General features: G+C 34.2%; 3 protein-coding genes and 1 pseudogene across 3 annotated transcripts; 3 read left to right on the forward strand and 1 right to left on the reverse strand.

Annotated features, from left to right (window-relative positions):
* Positions 1-3,643: 3,643 nt before the first annotated feature.
* LOC131609475 (serine/threonine-protein kinase AtPK2/AtPK19-like) lies at positions 3,644-7,044 on the forward strand. Its single transcript, XM_058881170.1, has 7 exons — positions 3,644-3,800; positions 4,098-5,018; positions 5,202-5,284; positions 5,374-5,494; positions 5,597-5,770; positions 5,979-6,086; positions 6,534-7,044. Exons 2-7 carry the CDS (start codon positions 4,377-4,379, stop codon positions 6,831-6,833), a joined length of 1,428 nt encoding a protein of 475 aa, XP_058737153.1. The 5' UTR covers positions 3,644-3,800; positions 4,098-4,376; the 3' UTR covers positions 6,834-7,044.
* Positions 7,045-8,246: 1,202 nt separating this feature from the next.
* LOC131609474 (serine/threonine-protein kinase STN8, chloroplastic-like) lies at positions 8,247-10,334 on the forward strand. Its single transcript, XM_058881169.1, has 4 exons — positions 8,247-8,856; positions 8,945-9,118; positions 9,342-9,746; positions 9,886-10,334. Exons 1-4 carry the CDS (start codon positions 8,317-8,319, stop codon positions 10,222-10,224), a joined length of 1,458 nt encoding a protein of 485 aa, XP_058737152.1. The 5' UTR covers positions 8,247-8,316; the 3' UTR covers positions 10,225-10,334.
* An 88-nt stretch (positions 10,335-10,422) lies between these two features.
* On the reverse strand, positions 10,423-12,510 carry LOC131609476 (mannan endo-1,4-beta-mannosidase 6-like). Its single transcript, XM_058881171.1, has 5 exons — positions 12,270-12,510; positions 11,875-12,154; positions 11,539-11,733; positions 11,112-11,446; positions 10,423-10,999 (listed from the first exon to the last, which is right to left on the reverse strand). The coding sequence occupies exons 1-5, from the start codon at positions 12,401-12,403 to the stop codon at positions 10,567-10,569; spliced, it is 1,377 nt and encodes a 458-aa protein (XP_058737154.1). The 5' UTR covers positions 12,404-12,510; the 3' UTR covers positions 10,423-10,566.
* Positions 12,494-16,678, forward strand: LOC131614289 (SPX domain-containing membrane protein At1g63010-like; annotated as a pseudogene).
* Positions 16,679-23,765: the final 7,087 nt, after the last annotated feature.

Here is a 23,765-nt window from a genome sequence, read left to right on the forward strand (position 1 = left end):
ACGAGTGTTTAGGGGCATGAAATTTTTCGTAGGTCTCCCACTGCAATTGAAAATTTATACGTCCCTGGCAGGTGTCGCTACTGCGAAAAACAAGTAGACACAACAGAGTCTCCGACTGGCATTTCCTTTCCCCTTATGCCTACGTATCCTCACCATGCAATGAGAAATTCAGAGTCTTCGTAGTTTGGCTCCCTTACCCTAGATTTGGTTGCGAGACCATGTTCTTTCCCTCTTGAGGTTTTCTTCGATTTTTCCTTTCCCTTATTTGGGATAAATAAATATTCGATGGCGACTCTGTTGTTTTTTTCCCGCGTAGCGACAACAAGCAATGTGTAATGGCCTCTGCGTCGCTGTTGTGACGAGTCAGGATTTCTAGATACCCTTTTATTGGCATCTATTTCCTTTTTCTTAACATTTCTTTCCTTGCCCTTTATGTAACATTCGGTGGGTGTCACAACTTCGGCCATGGAAGCGATTGCTTTTTAGGTGAGGGATTCCTTGAAGTGTGTAGCCCTTAATCCATTATTCAAAGCTCCCATGAACATATCCTAGTTCAAGTGAATGGTCTTGATAATCGCCTAGTTGAAACGAGTGAGGTACTCCCTTAAAGATTTTGAAGACTCCTAACGAACATTGAATAAGTTAATGGTGGTCATCTTTATGAGCCTGCTTCCTGAAAATTAGTGGACCAACTTCTTCACTAGGTCTTGATAACTAGTGATTGACAAATGCGGCAGACCTATGTACAACCGGAGTGTTGCATCCCTAAAGGTGTTGAAGGGGAACTTACATTTCAAAGAGTCTGGGTGTAACACCCGAGGACGACAAGGGAAGGGAATGGTCGCTGGTGCACAAGACATGACAATGAGCGGCTCCTAGAAGCTTCTAGGAAAAATTCAAATTCACACCGAAATGAGAGGGATCACGAGGATGTATAGATATGAGACTGCATGGTTTAAGGAAGGCTTTTAAGGATTGATTGATACTATCTATACCAACAAGGTGCATATCTTTTCAGTAGCATAACAAATAAGAACTCCATAGTTAAGCATGTTTCACTTGGGGTATTATTTGGATGGGTGACCTTCTGAGAAGCTTCATGAAAACTGTGTGAGTAACGACAAAGCATGCTAAAAAGACTCGTGCCTAATGGACCAGTTAATGGTGGTCATCTTTATGAGCCTACTTCCCGAAAATTAATGGACCAACTTATTCACCGGGTCTTGATAACTAGTGATTGAAAAATGTGGTAGACCATGTTCAACTGGAATGTTGCATCCCTAAAGGTGTTGAAGGGGAGCTTACATTTCAAAGAGTCTGAGTGTAACACCCGAGGATGACGAGGGCGGGGAATGGTCGCCGGTGCACAAGACATGACAATGAGCGGCTCCTAAAAGCTTATAGGAAAAATCCGAATTCACACCTGAATGAGAGGGATCATGAGGATGTATAGGTATGAGACTGCATAGTTTAAGGAAGGCTTATAATGATTGATTGATACTATCTATACCAACAAGGTGCATATTCTTTTCAGTAGCATAACAAATAAGAACTCCATAGTTAAGCGTATTTCACTTGGAGTACGGGTACACTGCATGATATTGAGTTGTTGTTGGCAACTTCTAGGAAAAAACCGAATTCATATTAGAATTGGAGGGATCCTAGGATGTGTAAGTATGAGACTGCATGTTGGAAAACGTATAAGGATTGATTAATACTACCTATACTAACAAGATGCATATTCTTTTCGGTAGCCTAATAAATAAGAACTCCAAAATTAATTGTGTTTGACTTTGATTAGTATTTGGACGAGTGACCTTCTAGGAAGTTTTCTGGAAAGTGCGTGAGTGAGGATAAAACATGATGAAAAAACCCGTGTTTGTTTGTGGGGTCAGTCGGTAATCTTGGAAATGGTATGAGGCATTAAACCGAGGCTCCAATGATCACCATATGTGTGTTGACGTAGGCAACATGTTCTAGGGGGTGTTTTTCCATCGAACTTCGCAAGTGAGAGGTGACTTGACGTTTTTAATATGTTGGCTCCCTAAATGTCTTCGAAGAGAGGTTAGGGATCAAGGATTTCCCTCTCCTCAACACGATCTGACTTCGGCTGACGTTGTTGGAGGTTAAGGACATTATCCTCCAAATTCAAATTGTGGCGACGTAAATCATCCACGGCGACTTGCATCTATCTTATGGCCTCATGGCCGCCATTGGAGATGTTGTTGGCTGAAGTAGCTATTCACCTTACCATATTGGGGAAAATGGTGGAGGCGAGCAGTGAATACATCATTGATTACAAGGGTGGCCAAAATTAGTTTTACTAGAGACCCACGATGGACGCCGATTGTACTTGATAAAAAAGTACAATGAGATGCAACCCCTAGCTGTGTAGGGTTGTCTAAGGGTTTTTCAGGTTTTATAATATAACGAGAGCTCACCCAAGTGTTCTGTGTGTATTTATGAGGAAATTTTATCTCATTCTCTTTTGTAAAAGAAATATATATAAGAGACTATTTAGGCATGGATCTAAGGCGCAAAAGAGTGTTTTCTCCTTCTTCGGGCTAATGACGAGTGATTAGGAGGTGAGTCCATTATGCAATTATGGGATAAACAATTATTCTCCATTCCTTGACTTATTCCATGCGCGCCATGTATCTCGTCGACTATATTAGTGAAAGAATGTGACTTGATTTAGACAACTAAGTTCAAGCCTAATTGGCGACTAACTTTGGACGCCTGAAACAAGCATTCAATTTGGGTGGCTCGTAGCATATTAATTTGCACTTGTTCAATATTGACTTGATTTATGTCCTTTAAGTTATTTCTCAATTCATATATATAAAATACTAGTCAAATATATTTGTACACTTAAAAAAAATGTTTTTCTATAACATAAATTTTTTATAAAAAAAACAAACATGTAATGTAGTGTATTAAATGTAGTGTAACAAATGTAATGTAACAAATGTAATTTTGACATCCTATAACATAAACATACTTTATTGAAGATCAAAACTTAAGCAAAATCGCAATTTTTTCAAAAAGTTGTATTTCAAAAATAATTTTTATGAAAATTTATTTGAAATAGCTTTAAAATTAAGTGATTTTTTTAAATTTTGATATCCAATTTTTTTTCCCTAAATAGATGAAATACCTGAAATCACATTTTAAGAATAACTATTCAAAAAGAATTTTCTTTTGAACCTTTTATAAAAAATTTCTTTATAAATTTTTTTCATAAAATTATTTGACACTATAAAAGTGATTTTTTAAAAAAACCAAAATAAACGAGCCCATAATTTACTAAAACTTGAAACAAACATTAAAATAAAAAATATTTCAACCTTCGTTCCTAAAAATAAATTTAGGATGCATGAAACAAAGACCCCTAAAATAAATAATGTAGAATATAAACTGTAAAAAACATGTATTTTTTCTATTATGAAAAAAACATATTTTATTCGGTAATACAAAAAATCTTCAATTTCCCACAAATTGTTTGGCAAATTATTCGGGACAATACGTTCCCTCCACATTATTTTCGTAAAAAAAAAGAAGCAAAGTGTAACAAACTCATTAAAAAGAACAAACAACAGCATATTCGGATCCCACACGACTACGAGAGCGAAGGCGAGTCCCCAAAATCAACTATGACCAATTCACCCACTCACATCTCGCCACGTTTCACTCCAAACAAGATAACCATCCAAACATCTTTTAAGTCGCATCACACTTTCTCTCTCTAAAAAAACACATTCCTCGCAAAACACCGTTGCTCCTCCCCGCAACCTCCCCCGGTAACCCTCTTTTTCTCTCACAATTCTCTCCTTTTTATTTCAAAGTTTCGATTTTTAATCCCAGCGTATAGGTTAGTTTGTTTCGTATCTTCAATTAGGTTTTTCAATTCTCCGTTTCGTTTATTTATAATAATAATAATAACAAACCCTAGTTTTGTTGATTGTTTTATTTGTGATTTATAATAATAAAAACTGCTGTTACGGTATTATATATGATGATGATGATTAGATTGAATTTGAGTTTGTTGTTTTGTTTTTAATTTTGTTTCCTTTTTTTTTGGTTGATTTGAAACATAGATTGTCAATTTGGATCTTCATGAGTTCAACAACCACTGGAGCATACTTGGTTTCCTGTAATTCGGGAAACAAGAACAACGGTCTCTTCTGCTGGATTTTGATCTGCTTGCTACCAAAATTCTTGGGAACTGCCTTTGCATACATTAACTTCCTTCTCATTCAGGCTATTGATAGGAGTCCATCTGCAGTGAGGGTTCGTTTGATTAACGTATAGTTTTTTATTAGTTTGGTCATCAGCATCGTTAGAGATTAGATCGTTTGTTTGGTAAGTGGTGAAAAATGGTTTCCTCTCAGTTTTCTGGTATGAGTGTGGCTGGCATGTGTAAACCGTTGCTCTTTCCTGTTAATGATCCTGGTAGTGCGACCACGGATCAAGTTGAGATGGATTTCTCTGATGTTTTTGGTCCTCTTACTGTTGAAGTCAATAATAATTTTTCTTTTGACTCTGTTGATGAATCGAGCGAGTTGGTTTATGATGACCCGGAAGTTATCGTTACTCGTTCGCATTCTCTGGTTGGTCCTTCTAATTGTGTTAGTCAGTCACTCAAACTCAGTAAGCTCACCATTCATGAGTCTGACTCGGACAATTTGTTGGAGATAGTGGAGAGTGTTAGTGAAGAGACCATTGAAGACGTCAAAGAGGTTATCGATGAGGAATCTTTGAATGATGAAGACAGGAGCCTCGTGGAGATCCAGAGAGTTAGCATTGAAGATTTTGAGGTTTTGAAGGTTGTGGGGCAGGGTGCGTTTGCAAAAGTATATCAGGTGAGGAAAAAGGGCACTTCGGAAATATATGCTATGAAGGTTATGCGGAAGGATAAGATTATGGAGAAAAACCATGCCGAATACATGAAAGCTGAGAGGGAGATTTTGACAAAGATTGAGCACCCCTTTGTTGTGCAACTTAGATACTCTTTTCAGGTACTTGTTTTCAAATTTGTTAAATAATTTGATAGTATCTTTCCTCTTTTGTTAATGGTTTGTTGGTGTTGTTGTAATTGTATTCATAGTAAATTGCAAAAAAAGGTTTTCCTTTGTTATTTGGCTTACAGAAGAATATAGTCTCTGAAATAGAACTGACACGTTCGATACATGTTGTTTCAGACAAAATACAGATTGTATCTTGTGCTGGATTTTGTAAATGGGGGCCATCTCTTCTTTCAGCTATATCACCAGGGCCTTTTCAGGTAAGTTTAGCTTTGAGTTCTCGTGTCTAATGTTTCTGTTTCTAGTTTGCAGCATTAATGTCTGGTTCTGTTCATCTTTGAATATGTAGAGAGGATCTTGCACGCATATATGCCGCCGAGATTGTTTCTGCAGTTTCCCATCTCCACTCAAAGGGAATAATGCACAGAGATCTAAAACCTGAAAATATCCTTATGGATGTCGATGGCCATGTACTTTGCTGTCCTCCCTCATTCGTGTTTTGCATTCCGACTTTTGGCTCTGCTTTGTGCATCTCATATCTGACCTGCGATTTTTTTTGGTTCATCTACTAGGTTATGTTGACTGATTTCGGCTTAGCAAAACAATTTGAAGAAAGTACAAGATCTAATTCGATGTGTGGTACATTAGAGTACATGGCACCTGAGATTATTCTTGGCAAGGGCCATGATAAGGCTGCTGATTGGTGGAGTGTAGGCGTCTTACTGTTTGAGATGCTCACTGGGAAGGTTTGTAATCTTTTTAAATGCTAATTTGTGTTGGATATTTCTAAAACAGTAAAACTGGATCATGCATGTTATTTAGTTAATTGGTTCAATTTGTTTAGTAATAGAAATACTGTATGCTTGTAAAATGTAACTGCCAGGTAGTTGAATAACCGTGAGGCCATTTTGGAGTTGCTAATTGATTGTTTCTGTTGTTTCACCTTCTCTGCAGCCGCCCTTCAGTGGTGGGAACCGTGAGAAGATTCAGCAGAAGATAGTGAAAGATAAGATTAAGCTGCCAGGATATTTGTCAAGTGAAGCACATGCACTGTTGAAAGGGGTAATCTCTAGTCCCCAAATAATTTCCTTTAGTTATCTAGATGAAATTCATCATCATCATCTGATGATTATATTATTATTGCAACATAATAAGCTTTGCACAACTTTTTTGCCTTAAAAACTTAACCGCTTATTTATGCATACCTATTACAACATCAAAGGGTTTTGGTACAATTATGGTTTCATTTGAGCTTCACAACTAATGCATGCTACACGATGAACTTTTTCTCTACCCTTGCTAATAAACCTATCACAAGTTATTTTCATTAACTATTCCATACACTTAAGTGCTTATATTAGATGAACTCAAATAAGCTCTTCCAATTAGTCGTTAATGTAAAGTTAACTTACTTTAGATTTTTTCTCTACATGTGAGAGATCATTTTCTAGATTCAAATTATATTTAGCCTTATTCTTGTCATATTGATACTTTGCTACTGTGTTACAGCTGCTACAGAAGGAAGCACCAAAGCGGTTGGGTTGTGGAGCTAAAGGGTTTGCGGAAATTAAAGGGCACAAGTGGTTCAAACCAATCAATTGGAAGAAGTTGGATGCACGTGAAATCCAACCAAGCTTTAGGCCAGAAGTAGCCGGAAAGTACTGTGTTGCAAACTTTGAGAAGCGCTGGACTGATATGCCTGTTGTTGATTCACCAGCTGCAAGCCCAAATGGTGGAAATCCCTTCAAGGACTTCTCTTATGTCAGACCTGCAGCCTCTTTTCTTCAACAGAATAGCCCTGCTTGCTAAACTCCATTTCTTGCATTTGTTTAAGATGACACTTTTTCTTATAAGCACTGTCATAGGAATTGCCATCAAGAATAATTTTCCTCGGCCTTTTCATTAGTAGCTAATTTGAACTTTGTAGTATGTGCCTTTGTGGCTCTACAATTGTTGAGCCGACTTTGCTAGAACCTGTGATTTGGAGAAAATAAATTGTTATTTATGCACTGTTAAACAATTTTTCATAGCATTATCTGTTACTTCAACCCTCAGTTCATTTTTAAATAATCTTCATTTCTCAATTCATTTTCTAAACAAGCTTCAACTCTCAATTCTTTATTTCTAAACAAGCTTCAACTCTCAGTCAAGTAATTTTTTTTTTCTTACGGTAAAAATCAAGGAAATTAAAATTGGGCTAAACCAACCAATTTGACTGGTTGAACTGGGAATTGGACTTGCATCCAGTTCGATCAAGGATGATAACAGTTTAGCAACAAAAATTGGCAAACAAACAAAAAACGAGTAAAACCTAACTAAACTGACAACTTCAGCCGTTTCTACTAACTACGATTAAATCATGTTTTTGGTGGTTTATCTAAAAACCTTAAACCCTAAAGAGAAGGAAAAGGAGAAAAGTTTTGTTTTTCCTGATCTTAAACATGTGTTGAAGAAAAGATTAGAGTGACATGGTGTGTGAGTGATTGATCTGCACAAAGAATGAAAGAATGTGAATAGGGGCTTGATATGCCGGATTGCTGTTCTTGCCATCTGATTCAACTCTTAGTGATGCCAAATAAATCAAAAGATCAGACATGGAGAAACATCTCATTCGAGTCTAAGTTGTTTAAAGAAGAACTACAACTTCCGATATTTTGTTATGATGTCACACCCAATTTTATTCGAAACATAATTGCGCACGAGACATGTCCGGATGTTCACTGTGCTTATGAGGGTTGCTCGTACATTAGCTTCTTAGAAGTTTATTGGTCTTTAGGCTCAATGCCAGTTTTAGTAAATTTCTACAACCGGACCATGCGTGTTATTTAGTTAATTGGTTCAATTTGTTTAGTTATAGGAGTACTGTATGCTTGTAAAATGTAATGGCCTGGTAATTGAATAGCCATGCGACATGGAGCATTTCTCCAATTTACTTCAAATGGCTCAAGTTTTTATCACATGCAAACACCAGGGGGATAATTAGACATGATTAGACATACTATAGTTTAATTAATACACACCAAACAAATCTGTAGAACTTGAAAAAAAAACCATACATCACATAAATATGCTGCAATTTTTATTAGAAATATTTTTTAAAGAAGTGTCTTAAAAATATTAATTTTTATCATGAGCACTTTGATTATTTGGATTTCTTGGATGAGGTTTCAAGTAAATTTGAACCAAGAAAATTTATAGAAAAAGATGGATAAAGTAATGAGAAACAAATGGCCTAAAGACTAACTATGCTGAGAGAAACAAACAACGTTGTCTTTTGTCTTAAACAACAGCCATGTCTTCCCTACTCTCTGCCACAACTACACTTCAACATACTCATAACAAAATCTGCTTCTCCCATCTAAAACTCACCACCCCATGTAACAATTCTTTCTTAACAAAACATTTCAACCATCATTCTATAAGGTGTAATGCATTTTTCGATATCGTCCCTAAAGAAATATTATTGAGCAGCACTTTTTATTTGGATAAGTTTCAGGCTGTGAGTGAGGATTTATCTGACATGCAAAGGTTAGAGATTTTGCTCTTTGTTGGGGTGACATGGTTTTACTTAACTGCAAGACCAGGTGTTCTTTTTGGTGCCATTGATGCATACCTTTTGGCTCCAATGCAATTGGTTTTGGATAGTTTATCTGGACGGAGAAGCATGAAGAGGAGTGATTTCTTGATCGGCGATAAGTTAGGCGAAGGGTCGTTCGGTGTTGTTTATTCAGCGGTTTTGGCAACAAAGAATGTGGATGCAAAAGAGAGGATTCGGAAGAATGGAAGAGGTAAGATGGATGCTAATTCTAAGGATAAAGTCATTCTTAAAAAGGTATTGTTGAGATTTTCATAGATTCTCCAGTGCTTCTTAACCAAACTGTTTCATTGTTGGAAATGTCATGCTTTGTTGGAACATGCAGGTGAAGGTTGGAATTGAAGGGGCTAAAGAATTTGGTGATTTTGAGGAGTGGTTCAATTATAGACTCTCTAGAGCAGCTCCTGAAACATGTGCCAAGTTTCTTGGAAGTTTTGTAGCAGATAAAAGCAATTCTCAGTTCACAAAAGGTGGAAAATGGCTTGTTTGGAAGTTTGAGGTGCTTACTGCCTAATATTCCTATAACGTATTGAAAAAAGGCGTTACTGTATCCGTGTCTGTGTCGGACATCTGTGATTACGTTTAATTTATTCATTTTTTCAAACCATTATCAGTGTCGTTGTGTTAGTGTTATTGTTGTGTTCGTCTGTTCGAGGTGTCTGTGCTTCATATTACCAACTATTCTATACGCTAATTGCAGGTTTGTCCATATATTATCACAGGGAGACCGTACTCTTGGTGATTACATGACAGATAAAAACTTCCCTTCAAACTTAGAGCGCGTCGTGTTCGGAAGTGTCTTGCAAGGCGTAGAATCTTCTAAAAGAAACACACTTATTATCAAGCAAATAATGCGCCAAATCGTTACATCTCTTAAGAAAATTCATGATACTGGCATTGTTCATAGGGATGTAAAGCCTTCCAACTTGGTTGTTACAAAACAAGGACAGATTAAACTCATTGATTTCGGTGCAGCAACAGATCTTAGAATCGGAAAAAATTTTGTTCCTGAATATACACCTTTGGATCCTGATTACTGTCCACCCGAACTATATGTGCTGCCACAAGAAACACAAAGTCTTCCTCCTGAGCCTATTGCAGCTTTACTTTCACCAATCTTGTGGCAGGTTTTATTTCTGTTATCCTATTTATATAGGTCTTGTTTGGATAAACAGGCGGTTATAGCATAAGCGCATATCATACAAGTGCTTATGTATAAGTTATTTTTGTAAGTACTAAAATGGATTTCTATGATTACTGTTGCAGTTAAACAGTCCTGATCTCTTTGATATGTACTCTGCTGGAATTGTACTCCTGCAAATGGCAATACCAACCTTAAGGTCTCAAGCTGCTTTGAAAAATTTCAATATGGAAATGAGAACATGCAGATACGATTTGAACAAATGGAGGGACTCTACTCGCATGAAGTCTAACTTCCAAATCCTTGATAGTGATTCCGGTAGAGGCTGGGACTTAGCGTCAAAGCTTATCTCCGAAAGAAGAAGGCGTTTATCGGCCGCTTCTGCTTTGAGGCATCCTTATTTTCTTCTAAGTGCTGATCAAGCAGCCGCCGTTCTTTCAAAATTCAGCTTTAGCACAAAGTGAGCTGATTATAAGTTTTTGGTTTGTTTGAATGGTTTAATTGAGCTTACATACTTGTATAAAGTATAAACACCTGTGCGAATATTTGAAATAGCTTATAGAAACAACTTATAACATGTTCATAAACTGTTTTCAGCTTATTTCCATAGGCAATCCTAAATAGCTTATGGAACCAAGTTAATAATAGCTTATACATAAACATTTATATGATACGTGCTTAATTAAGCTGTTTATTCAAACAAAGCTAAATATGTGATACACTTAGAGTGATACGGTGAACCGCATATTTATACATGTATGACTTTATATCACCATAGCTTTATAATTGAAAATTTCATGCATAAGTTAGAATACTTCGTGAAAGAGTATCTTCTCCAATAGCCTTTTCTTCTTACAACTCCATTGGCATTTGGAAGAACACAAGGAGTTGAACAAACCAAGCCTATAAGACTGAAGAGATACAATACTTGAAGTGGAAGGAAATTTTGACAAAACAATCGCATAACCATCATCCATATTATCCGTTCCGTCAGGAAAAACCTGCCACAATAGGCTTCCAGCTCCACTTCCTCCTTTCTTCGTTGAGTTTAGGATGGAACTGTAAACCGTGCTTATTAGCGTGTCTCTATACGTTAAATTGTAGCCAGGATCTTTGGACGATACACCAAACTCAGAAAAAATAACCGGCATTCCAAGGTACTTTTCAGCATCCTCTATGTGTGCATCCATCCATGATTTCACAAATGAGATATGTGTATCGGAAATTTGTGGTGAAACCCTTCAAATAAGATAATCGACCGAGTTAGAAACTGTTGTACTATTTGTATCAAAAGGTGCGAAAATTTGGATAAATGGTTAGCTTAGTATCTAATAACACGTCACATACTTACCAAGAGTCAGCATACATGTGAACAGAAGCAAAGTCCACACCAAGAACTTGGTGGTTCCTGATAAAATCGGTTCCAACCTGTTGAGCGTAAGTATTTGGATTGAACTGAAGTCTCTGCGGTGTCGAGGGGCCATAAAATCCTTCTAGTCCAATCTCCACTAGGTGTTTCGGATCAATTTTCTTCACATGGAATGCCATTTCTTGTATCCAATCCTGTAATTTATCACCTGTGGGATCTGAGTTGCATCTAGGCTCATTCATCAATTCCCAGGCAAAAATAGTAGGATCTTCCTTATAAGTGATATTTGTGAATGTGTTAACTCTATTGAGCACAGTCTACACGGTGAAACTCGATTCAGTATTGAGAAATATAATAACAATAATAATGCTCAAAATAAAAGCAATGTTGGTTTTGAGGTGAAACTTGCCTTTACATGAGACTTATAGTAGCTTCTAAGGGTTGGATGTGAGAAGAAGTCATCATCAGAGGTCAAGTTAAGGCCAGCAGCATTGCCCCATTTCACATATTGTGCTTTGCCACCATATGCCTCCCAATTGTTAGCCAATGATAATATCAACCTGATTTTGTATTTCTTTGCTTCACTTACCACAAAGTCCAATGCCTGTCACTCAAAATAGTAAAATTTACATTATAAACGCTAACGCAAACACAGACGCTAGACAGACACCGAGACATCTCTGGTCAGAAACGTCGGTGTAATGTAACATAGATGATTATCATATTTCAATCAAGTTAGGGGTACCTTGAAAACATCTTCATCATAAACTGAAGGGGATTTCTGCAGGGCTCGCCATTGGCCGTCATTGAAAGCCCAAGTCCGACAAACTGTCATACCTTTTGAGGATGCTTCTTTGAAGACATCAGTGACTTTTCCTCTGGTGGAGTTATCTGCAGCAAACATCATCAACCAATATGTGTTGAATCCATTTATATAAAAAGGTTGATCATTCACCACAAATTGGTTTCCTTTCGTCTGTACCATTTGCCATTCATCGTCTTCAATATCCGACATAATCTCACTCCTTAAACATCATTAAGAAAACCAAATATTCAAGTGTCAAGGTTAAACAAAAAAAATTTTAGAGAAACCTCGTAGGAGTAAAATATAACAGCTAGAGGGTGCATGCATGATCATACCAATAATTTCTGAAAGATTTTTCAACATGATTTTGGTCATCCTTTAATGCCTCTTCATCCACCAAACTAAAAGCATTAGAACTTAGAATCAAAAGAAAGAAAAGAAAAGCAATGCATATTCCAAACTTCTCCATTGAGATTTGTTACTTAGCTACAATGTCCATGTCTATTGGGCCATGCCATTATATATGTAAGCATCTTAAGTTAAGTATCTTACATAGAAAATGACCAAAAATTTCAAAAGATTAGCGGGGAAGCATAAATTACATTCTATATCTAACTTTAAAGTGAAGGATAGGAGAAAAGTTGAAAAAACTTTACCTCTAATTCTTAAGGCACTTTCATGTGGGTTCCACAATTTAAACTTATATAGAGTGAGGTTTTTTTTTTTTATATATCTAAACTACTTGTTATTAGTATTTGTTTAATTAATAATGACAATGAGCATCTTAATTTTCCCTTATTTAACACATAGTCATAATCAACTTTTTCTATTATATCTCCATCACATATATTCATATAATATAGTAGAAGTAGTAGGTGATAAGAATATGCCAAAAGTAAGAAAAAAAAAACTTGTGTGACGTTTCTGCCAAAAGTTGCTTGGAAGTGTTAAGAGTAGAAGTTAATTTGAAGAATTATGTGTGAGGGAATTCCAAAACTAAGAAGAATCCAAGAACATCGAGGTTAAAGACAACTTTGGGATGAAGGTAGCAACCTTCCTCCGAAGTGCATGGGGTAGGGTCAGCTTTGAGCATGATTTGGGTGTTCGACAAAACATAGGTTTCAATTTTATAAGGCACCTAAACTTTTTCTTACTTTTTTTTAACTCTATAGTAAAGGTTGTGTTTTAATTTATAGATTATGTTTATGTTTTAGAAAGATGTAACTGTTAGCGCAACATCGGGGGAGGGTCGAGTCGGGAGCATTGTTTATTCTGGGACATTCCTTTGAGCAACACACCTTTGTGGGAGAGACACCACTTCTCCACCTAAAACCTTAAGGTGATAGGTGAGTGGGTTCTCCCACTTATATATGCTCAAGTCACCACACACATTTCTAATGTGGGACTATTATCCACACTCACACTTGATTCTCAACACTCCCCCTCAAGTGTGAGTCTTACACAATGCTCCCCCTCATGTGGAAGCTCCTCTTCCACATACACTTGTATCCGTTGACTTCAACTACATGTATCTGTTGATTCTCTTCAACTACATGTATCCGTTGACTTTCAACTACAAGTTTTAGCCGGTCCCTTTTTCTTGAACCAAAGGCTCATGATACCATTGTTAGCGCAACATCGGGGGAGGGTCGAGTCGGGAGCATTGTTTATTCTGGGACATTCCTTTGAGCAACACACCTTTGTGGGAGAGACACCACTTCTCACCTAAAACCTTAAGGTGATAGGTGAGTGGGTTCTCCCACTTATATATGCTCAAGTCACCACACACATTTCTAATGTGGGACTATTATCCACACTCACACTTGATTCTCAACAGTAACAAGATGAAATGAAGGGGAATAAAATCATATGAGGTGAAGTCTCATTATCTGGATCAATTAAAGTAGGATGAAACGAAACAGAGCGAAGAGATATAAAATTTATTGTATTTTATCACTTATTGTCGTATTTCTTTCACTCTGATTTAGGTAGAATTGATAATTTATCTCGCTCCATCCTAAAATATCTAAAATATTTGAACTATATAATTGAATTTTCATTCGCATCTATTTCATTCCGCTCCGTTCCATTTCACTTATTTTATTTCATAAAAGTTACTCTAAAAATATTAATTATGGATTAATTAGAAAAGTTTGAATAATACAATTTTTTTTTGGTGTAAGATGTAAAAAAATAGATTGATTACTCATAAATTTGTATGTCAAATTTAAAAATTATAAGCTTAATTGCAATTTTATCCCCCTATTATCATTTTTTTTTTTTTTTGAGTTTTGGCCTCCCTATTTTAAAATCTGAAATTTTAATCTCTATATTTTATTAGCATAAATTTTGCATGATATTTTAGAAAAATTTGTCATAATTTTGTTGTATAAATATATGATTTGGAATTAATAAAAAAGACCGGATTCACATTCATTCAATTCTTTATCAAAACTATTCAAGATATTTTCATATCTTCCTGAGTAGTAAGTGATGAGATTGAATGGATGAAACTCATAATTTTAACTAATCCAAATAATTGAATATCACTTATTTTATTCGATACGACCAAACAAAACCTTAGGTTCAAATGAAATAGGGACAGAGTCCCAATCTTATATAGGTAAGAGATCAAACATTAGAGAGATTTGATTTCAGTGTAACACATTACTATAAAACTTTATAGTTATATGCAATGCCATGAGATCATTACTATATCATAAATTATTGCCAAAATATGAAATCAATTGAAACTTTATATATAAAAATATAATAATAACAACAAAGGTAAGTCATAGAAATAAACTGTTTTGATTCAGGTAACATGTGCTTTAACTTTTTTTTCTTCTTCCAGGTACTACATTAACTATAAGTTTATGAAGAAGAAAGCCAAGAGATACACTGAACAAATTGAGGTTGGAGCTCAAAATCACCATAACGTACTCTGGGACTTTTCATTACCTCTAGACAATCAGGTCAATATATCTAAGGATATGTTGGTGTCAGTGTTGGTGTCAGCGTGTTATCGTGTCTGGCGTTCGTGTTTGTGTCCATGCTTTATAAGACAATAAGTAACTGGGAATTTTTTTAAGTCTTTCTTTGCTTTTGAGTTTCAGATAGAAAAAATTGTTTTATTTCTGCTTGAGCAACAAAGAGTTATGGCGGGGAGGCTTACGCGTATTGAAGAAGATCACCAAAATGTTGTACAGCTGCCAGATTGTTCTAAGATATCTGAAATCCAAGAAGCATATAGAGAAGTTGGAAGATATCTATTAAAGCTTCTTTATTTTGTGGAAATGAATGCTACTGGTTTGAGAAAGATCTTGAAGAAGTTTGATAAACGAATCGGCTATAAATTCGCCGACTATTATGTCAAGACTCGCGCAAATCATCCTTATTCTCAGCTAAGACAGATTCTAACGCACGTGGTAATGCTTCTGACCCTGATATATATCCTGGTTAATTAATATTCAAGACCGTCTTAAGTTTTTGGAGATCACGTATAGGTTAGTTACGACTGAACTGTGATAAAAACAATTAAAGGCTCTGTTTAGTCATGGTTTAACAGTGACAACTCTATTATGAATCCTTATTTAGCTCAATTCAAATGTAAAAAAATTGAGGCTTATCCTTTAGCCCATGTTGCACATTCTCAAAGACGACTCTAATACTTTTAAAATACTAATGTTGAAAAATGTAAGGTAATATTTTGTACCATCTTTGGTATCATATAAAAGATTCTTTGCAGGGAATTGGTGCTGTTGTGGGAGTCTTGTATCATAATCTTGCAGACATTCATGATTTACAAAAGTGAAGCTACATTTCTATATATGATCAACCTTCTTATGCTCATCAAGTTAGTTCTTGATCCATTATTTACATTATTATACTGTCATGGTTGGTATTGTTTAAACGCTTGATGAGGATTTCCTTTTAAATTTTTCTTGAAGGATCCAATTCTTGTATCTATCAAAGCAGCAGCAGACAAATTATCCAATTTCCTTCAGTATTTAGGAAGACATGCTTTTATCATGCAGCAAGAGGAACTATCACCATCTCCGTCCCAAGAAAACACTATTGACGAAAGATATCATTTTATGTTACTTCTTTTGAACTTGGCCATCACATTTTTGTATATGGTCAATACTTACATTATTCTACCTACAGCCGACAACTACTCTTTGAACCTTGGAGCTGCTGCAAGTGTCTGTGGTACGGTCATCGGTTCAATGGCTTTTACATAGGTGTCTGCTTCTGTTTATTTCAGCGTGTGGTCAAATCGATCGTATCTAAAGCCTCTTATATTCAGTACCATTGTTCTTCTAATAGGAAACACTACGTATGCATTGGCCTATGATCTTAACTCAGTAGTAGTTCTTCGTACGGGACGACTTTTCTGCGGGCTAGGCTCTGCAAGGGCGGTGAATAGGCATTATATCAGCGACCGTGTGCCGGTAAAACTTCGGATGCAAGCATCAGCAGGTTTTGTTAGTGCAAGTGCACTTGGAATGGCTCGTGGTCCAGCTATTGCATTAACTATGAATATTTTTACTAGGTTCAATTGTTTGTGTATTTTATGTTCAAGTATGCAATGGAGATATTGCTTGCTGAATCAAGTCTTATAACAGAATACTATTTTATTTGGTCGACAACCAAAGTAGCCTTTTTCCTTGCATGCCTTGGTCTTATTGTCTTTCCCGTGAATATTATTATCGGAAGCTACATCAGCAACATTTTTTAAGAAAGGTAAACCTTCAAGTTTATATTATTACTACAACATTTTTTGAGTTTAGGCAACAGAAAAATAGACAATGGCTTAAAATTCGTTACCTAAAAGGGTCATAGGCCGCGCTTTTTTATCCTAGCTACAAATTCATATTTGATCTTTACTTGCTGGTTGGCTTGTACTTGTAGGCAAGTTCTACTAACATCAGAAATCATGGTTTGCATTGGACTACTTATAAGCTTCCATACATTAATCCCTTATTCAGTAACTCAATATGTTGGACCGACTCTTATCACATTTGTAGGAGAACAATGTCTATTTAAAGAAATATCAGTCTAGTTCGTCTATGATAATTCACATTATCAGATATATGTAATAGTTGTAAATTAGTTATTGAAAATAACAAGTTTGTAATTGAGCTTTTATACAAGCTTCAATTGAGTACATGATAAGATTGATAAGCCTAGTTATATCGAATTATAACTAACTTTTCTCACTGAATTCAAAAAGCTGTTGAGTATTCATTGCTTGAGATGTAAGTTACTTGTGATCACCATTTTTTTCTTTTATATTTTGATCCGACTTTTCTATGTCATTCAACACGCTCCCACAAATTTGACAATGGTAAATCTTTATCATTCAATGCTTGGATACAAATGGATTAAACTTTGGAGGAGCTAAGGCCTTTGTTAAAAAATCAGTTAATTGCTCTTGTGTGGATATAGGTAGTAGTCTTAAAACACCTTTTGAACCTTTTCTCTCACAAAATGATAATCTATTTCTAGATTTTTGTTCTCTCATGAAAGACAGAATTAAATGCAATATAAATTGCACTTCAAGAGTTACATTACAACTCAGGTTGTTTGATGCATTTGACATTCAAATACTTCAAAAGATATAGCATATCTAGGGCTGTTATCGGTCCGGTCCGGATATTTGCTATCCCGAGAACCGGACCGAAATAGTAATCGGGTAAATCGGACCGAGCCGAAACAGTGAAGGATCAATTTTTTGGATTGGAACCGGACCGTTACTTTGGATATCCGACAAAAGTATCCAATATAGTATCTATTTTTAGTATCGGATAAAAAAATTATCCATTCCCGGACAGAATAACATTTCGACCGTATGTCATACTAAAGCACTTTATCATATGTCATACTAAAGTCACGTATTTGAATAAACTACTACATATCAAAAATGATTCTCCACCCTTCTCTATTTACAATTTGGTTGAGAAGAAAACTATTCTTTGTAAAAATTGATTTTCTTTACTATTATTTCAATATTATAATTATAATTAATAATTTATTAATATTAAAAATAGGTTAACATATTATACATACTTTTTTCTTCTTATTACCTTTATAATAATTTCGCTAATTCTTTTAAATCTCTCCTATTTATAAAACTTTCATCAATAAACATAACAACTATATTATTTTACAATATAACTTAATTTGAAAATATCAAATATTGCTATAAAACATCAAAGCAATTAATTTATATTTTAAATTAGAAACACAATCAATATAAAAATATTATAAAAATGTATTTTAATTTTTTTCTATAATAATAATCATGAACAATATTTTAATAAAATATAACCGTGCATCGCACGGATGGGCGTCTAGTATTTTAGTAAAATTAACTATTAATGAATAATTGGGAAAAGTTGTTGTCTTGTGAGAACTTGCGGTGAATTCTCATTTCTTCTCAAACTTAGCATCATCGTAGAGATAAATCGAAAATCGTTAACAAGCCTAACTCAATCACTTGTATATTAAAAAATGCATCTTTCTCAACACTCTTAGAACACAACCATTTTACTCTTCTAACAAAACAGTTACCTATTCTCTCGTCTCCGCGAGTGTCGTCCTTTTCTCTCTTCTCTGGCTGTTTTTGTTATTTAATCATCAAAATTGAATGTAGATTTGTATTGTGATTTTATAGGTTTACGATCCAATTTTTGATTAGGTTTTAGATTTATTTATAGAACTTGAAATTTTAGGTATTATAGCATCCATGCACGATCTTTCATTCTTAATTAGGTTTTGAGATTCATTTATGGAAACTTGATTTGTAGGTATTATAGCATTGGAATGATACGCAGTCTTTGATTCTTAATAAGGTTTAATTAGATTTTTAGATTTTCGAATGTTAATCTCTGATGCTTATTTTATTTTTATATATAAACTTCATCACGTCCATTTGTTATCCAATTCCTAATTTCAATCGATTAGGTAGGAAAATGACGAAACCAGATTTATAGAGCAAAGATGAAGTAAGCAGTGATAATGAAGAAGAGGTTCAAGATTGTGATGCCAATAAAAAAAAAGAAGTGGCTGCCTATAGAGGTTCAAATTGAAGCTATACGTTTCTACTAAAGCTCAATGGATAATGGATAGAAGTTAAGAAGTTATCCAACCTAACCCAAAAGAAAAAGGATGCTAAAAGTGATTATGAAGAAGATAGTAGTGTTGAGGGTGATGGAAAAGGTCCTTCTAGGAAGTCGAAAGCAACCGGCAGTTTTGGTAACAATACAATTCATACAATGCAATTAATGATTGGGGGAAAGTTTTGGTAACAATGCAATTCATGATTGGGGAAGGTCCTTCTAGTAAATCGAAAGCAACTGGCGATGCAATTTAAATTTATGATTGGTGGAATTTCCTTCTAGGAAATACAAAGCAACTCACAATGCAATTCAGCTACCTGATTGGGGGAAGGTCCTTCTAGGAAATCGAAAGCAATTGGAGATGCAATTCAGCTACATGATGGGGAAGGTTGTTCCACAAAATGGGGCAGTTTTCTTTGTAGACTTAGTAAGAAAGTTGGCGATGCTGAAGGAAGAAAGAACAACAATTTTAGGACTAAACCCAGGAAAACTCCCAATCTTAAAACTGATGTCCTTTCTTCCTTCAGCATCGCCAACTTGCCCCATTTTGTGGAACGACCTTCCCCCAGTCAGGCCGCTGAATTGCATCGCCAGTTGCTTTCGATTTCCTAGAAGGACCTTCCCCCAATCAGGCAGCTGAATTGCATCGCCAATTGCTTTCGATTTCCTAGAAGAACCTTCCCCCAATCATGAATCCCTCATATCAGCCTACCTCGAATCCCTCAAATCACATGCTGGCTCCCTCAAATCAACCCCACCCTCCACCTTTATACCCAAAAAAACTCGTAGTTCTGCGAAAGAGCCGGAAGTTATGTCTGAACTTTACAAATTAACTGAATCCGTAAATGAGATGAAGAGAGGCATTGAAGTGGTAAATACTAAAGTCTCAAAGAATTCAACTCTTGTGCTGATGCTAGTCCATAAGCTAGACAACAACTCTTCAATTCTGAACTGTCACACATTAATTCTTGATATGCTGGCTGTTGAGTTTTTTAACAGATGTTGGAGTGGGTAATAGTCTCTTAGAATTCAGCGACTGTACAGGGTCTAGTCCGTAATTCTTGACCGTAACTCATCAATTCTTTAAGCAATATTTTTGCTTTAATCAGATTTAGACTTTTGGTGTATAACAAGCATGGCTTAATGCCTCAGAAATTGCTCTATGATACAATGCATTTTTTGCACCTTTAATCAAATTTTTTTCAGTTCTAGAAAAATTTTGGTTATAACAATCAATGTTCCAAACTGTGATTACCAATATTTTTTGATAGATTGTTAAAGAGTTGCATTACTTAGATTGCTTTTGGTTATACATTACTACCAGGTATAGATTTTCACATGTCAAAAATCTTTTGACATAATTCTCGAATTGAATTGGATGAAGATACATTAGTTCAATAAAAACATTGATACTTTGAAGACAAAATAGATGAAATCATTTTAAAACATTAATTCAGTAAAAATCAACTGAATTCAATTAGAGTATGTTCTGTCAACTCAATCATATCAAAAGGGTTAAAATATATTTTATTTATATAATTCCTTTTATTTAGTTTTAATTTAAAATATTTATATTTGTGTAATTGTTTTATTTTTAAAATATTTTTCTTATTTGTTTCTATCGTGAATTAAATTATATTTCAAGAATTGCCAACTAAATATTTAAATTCAAAACTAAAAAAAATGTTGAAATTCTATTTGAATTAGAAATAGAATTCAAAATAAATTTATCTATATAAAAAATTTAATTTGACATTAAAGCAAAGTGTAGCATAGAAAACAAAATGAAAATAAGAATTTATTAGTAGAAAAACTCAAAAATACAAACAAAGTTAAAAATTTAGATAATTATAAAAATTAAAATATAATCTATCAAATAAAAAATAATGATTTTTAAATTAAATAAAGAGTAAAATGTTTTTTTAATAACTTAAAATACTTTATTACAAAAAATTAACCTTGAGCCTCCATATGTGTTGGATGGATATGAATTCCAAAAAGAAAAGGGAAATTCTCTATGCACCCATATCGTACTTACAAATCCGCGGTGAAAATCTCAAGATGTTATTGTATTTCGGATATGCATATCCGAAGACACATTTTTCTATAAAAAATGAGTGATTTCAGATATCCATCTCCGAAGTCACATTAAAAAAAAAGTGTTTTCGAATATCCATTTCCGAAGTCACATTTAAAAAAAAGTGATACAGTGAACTGCTTTTTTATACATATACGACTTTATATCACCATGAAAATTTCATGCATAAGTTAGAATACTTCGTGAAAGAGTATCTTCTCCGATAGCTTTTTTTTCTTACAACTCCATTGACATTTGGAAGAACACAAGTAGAGGAGTCAATTTAAAGGGCTAAGGCTTAATATTTAAGGCCCTAAAAATATAAATGGCCTAAATTTTTAAAAGTAAATGAGCCACAAAATAAAGGTCCTTAAATTTGAAGTAAGGCTTCAAGGTCCAATTTTTTTCACAAAATATTTTTCATAAAAATTAACTTTTTAATTTTTTATTAAAAAATGATTTTTTAATTTTTGATAAAAAAACTAAATTTTTTTATTTTTTGAAAAAACCGATTTTTTTAATCAAAAAGTAATGATAATCTTATCAAAAATTTAAGTAATTTGTTATGGTACATCGTACTCAACAAAAGTATAAACATGGTGGTGGTGTCCTTTGACTTTCTGATTATGAAGATAATCTTTGACCGTACCTGATCAGATGGATCGTCAAGGCCGACACAGAACTGGATCTTTGAGAACAGGGTAGGTCCTTGGAATTTAGGTGCCTTGGGCGAATCAAAAGAGTGGTGCCCCTATAATTTTTTAACAATAAATACATAAGGATAAAAAATAATTGGATAAAAACACATTTTCATTTGATATTGTGCAAAAAGAATAGAAATATAGATCTTTGAATAAATGTTTATACTACATCAAAATATAAACCACTATAAAGAGACATATTCTTCTTCTTCTTGATCTCGTTTTTTTTCCTATAAAAAATTGACCAAACCTTTAAAATTATTTAAATATCACCGTCTTAGCATTTTTTGTTGCAAAATCGTTAATAATTTGTTCATAATCAAGGTTTTCAAAAATTTATTTTTAATTGAAATCAACGCAAGACTATTTAATCTATCTTGTGACATAGTTGACCTCAAATAAGATGTTAATAATTTTAATTTAGTAACATTTTTTTCAGCAGATGCAATACCGATGAAAATAGTCAATATTACTCTATAATTTATGCGTGCATTAGGAAAAAAAATTAAAAGTCTCTAAAGAACTCAACATCATATAGCTTGATTTTGATTCAACTGTTAAAACTTCTCTAATAAATTTCAATTCCTCAAATAAAATTTCACCATCAAGATCAAGAGAATCGCCATGTTTTAAACAAGTTTCAAGATGTTTTCAACATGCTTTCAAGTTCATATCAAATAATGATCTAGGCCTTTCTATACTAAACAAGAATCCCAAAAATATTTGCATATGTGCTATACTGCTCAAATCTTCTATCAAGTGAACCAATTGTTTGATCTACAATATATAAGAAATAATGATTTTGAAAAGACTCTTTAGTAGACTCAAGATTCAGTTGTGTGGGTTGAGATTAATTTTCTTCATAGTGTTATTTTCTACTAATTTGACGTTTTTGAATAAACACGCATTCAATCTCTATTTCATTCTCAATCTTTTAAGCATTAGCCTTAGCATTTACAAATTTAGATTCTCTATATTTTTTCAAATACTTGATCAAACATTTAGCCAGTTCTATAGCCACATCAATACACATGTCTTTTTTTTTTTAAACTTTTTCTAATTTCATTAAGAACAGTTAATAATTCAAACCAAATAATCATGGCTACTAAAAATTCAAAGTTCCCAATTTCATGAGATTCTAAAGATTCGACTTCACTCTTATTTTAGGGATCATTATCTTGTTTAGTTAGTTGAAGTAATGTTTCACTCTTAATTTCGAGATCAATAATATAAAATATTTTCTATATCATTGTTTAATTTTAGTGTCTCAATTAAACTCTTTAGTTGCTAAATTCTAGATATATTAATTGATTTTATTCTACTCTATATTTTATTCATGACAAATTACATTATTTTATTAAGTGGTGCCCCTATAATTTTGTTAACTAGTGTTTTTTCTTAAAAAATATATTTAGTAAGTATTTTTGTAATAAATAATTCTCTTTTAATATATATATATATATATATATATATATATATATATATATATATGGATAAAAAAAAATCGGTGCCCTAAAATTATGGGGCCCTGGGCTCCCGCCCTACGAGCCCGTGCTCAAGGCCACCCCTGTTTGAGAAGTGCGTGTGTGTGGGGGGGAGTGTACCTGTAAGGTACTCCGATGCTAAAGTAAGAAGATGAGCAATCAGAGTGCAAGTACGAGCTAAAGGTTAGAAGAGAATGTATATCTGACCCTCTAGTGAAAGAGGGTATTTATCACATTTGTAGGAGAACAATGTCTATTTAAAGAAATATCAGTCTATTTCGTCTATGATAATTCACATTATCAGATATATAATAGTTGTAAATTAGTTAGAGAAAATAACAAGTTTGTAATTGAGCTTTTATACAAGCTTCAATTGAGTACATGATAAGATTGATAAGCCTAGTTATATCGAATTATAACTAACTTTTCTCACTGAATTCAAAAA

This window comes from Vicia villosa, linkage group LG6 (assembly GCF_029867415.1).
Source record: "Vicia villosa cultivar HV-30 ecotype Madison, WI linkage group LG6, Vvil1.0, whole genome shotgun sequence".
NCBI classification, from domain to species: domain Eukaryota; kingdom Viridiplantae; phylum Streptophyta; class Magnoliopsida; order Fabales; family Fabaceae; genus Vicia; species Vicia villosa.

Bases quoted from the DNA above. Each gene is read 5' to 3' on its own strand.
- LOC131609474 (XM_058881169.1), top strand. From the start codon at position 8,317: ATGTCTTCCCTACTCTCTGCCACAACTACACTTCAACATACTCATAAC. The intron at 8,857-8,944 runs GTATTGTTGAGA...TGGAACATGCAG, and splicing joins ATAAAGTCATTCTTAAAAAG to GTGAAGGTTGGAATTGAAGG. The intron at 9,119-9,341 runs GTGCTTACTGCC...ATATTATCACAG, and splicing joins GGCTTGTTTGGAAGTTTGAG to GGAGACCGTACTCTTGGTGA.
- LOC131609476 (XM_058881171.1), bottom strand. From the start codon at position 12,403: ATGGAGAAGTTTGGAATATGCATTGCTTTTCTTTTCTTTCTTTTGATT. The intron at 12,155-12,269 runs GTATGATCATGC...ATGATGTTTAAG, and splicing joins AAATCTTTCAGAAATTATTG to GAGTGAGATTATGTCGGATA. The intron at 11,734-11,874 runs GTACCCCTAACT...TTTGAGTGACAG, and splicing joins ATGATGAAGATGTTTTCAAG to GCATTGGACTTTGTGGTAAG.
- LOC131609475 (XM_058881170.1), top strand. From the start codon at position 4,377: ATGGTTTCCTCTCAGTTTTCTGGTATGAGTGTGGCTGGCATGTGTAAA. The intron at 5,285-5,373 runs GTAAGTTTAGCT...TTGAATATGTAG, and splicing joins TATCACCAGGGCCTTTTCAG to AGAGGATCTTGCACGCATAT. The intron at 6,087-6,533 runs GTAATCTCTAGT...ACTGTGTTACAG, and splicing joins CACATGCACTGTTGAAAGGG to CTGCTACAGAAGGAAGCACC.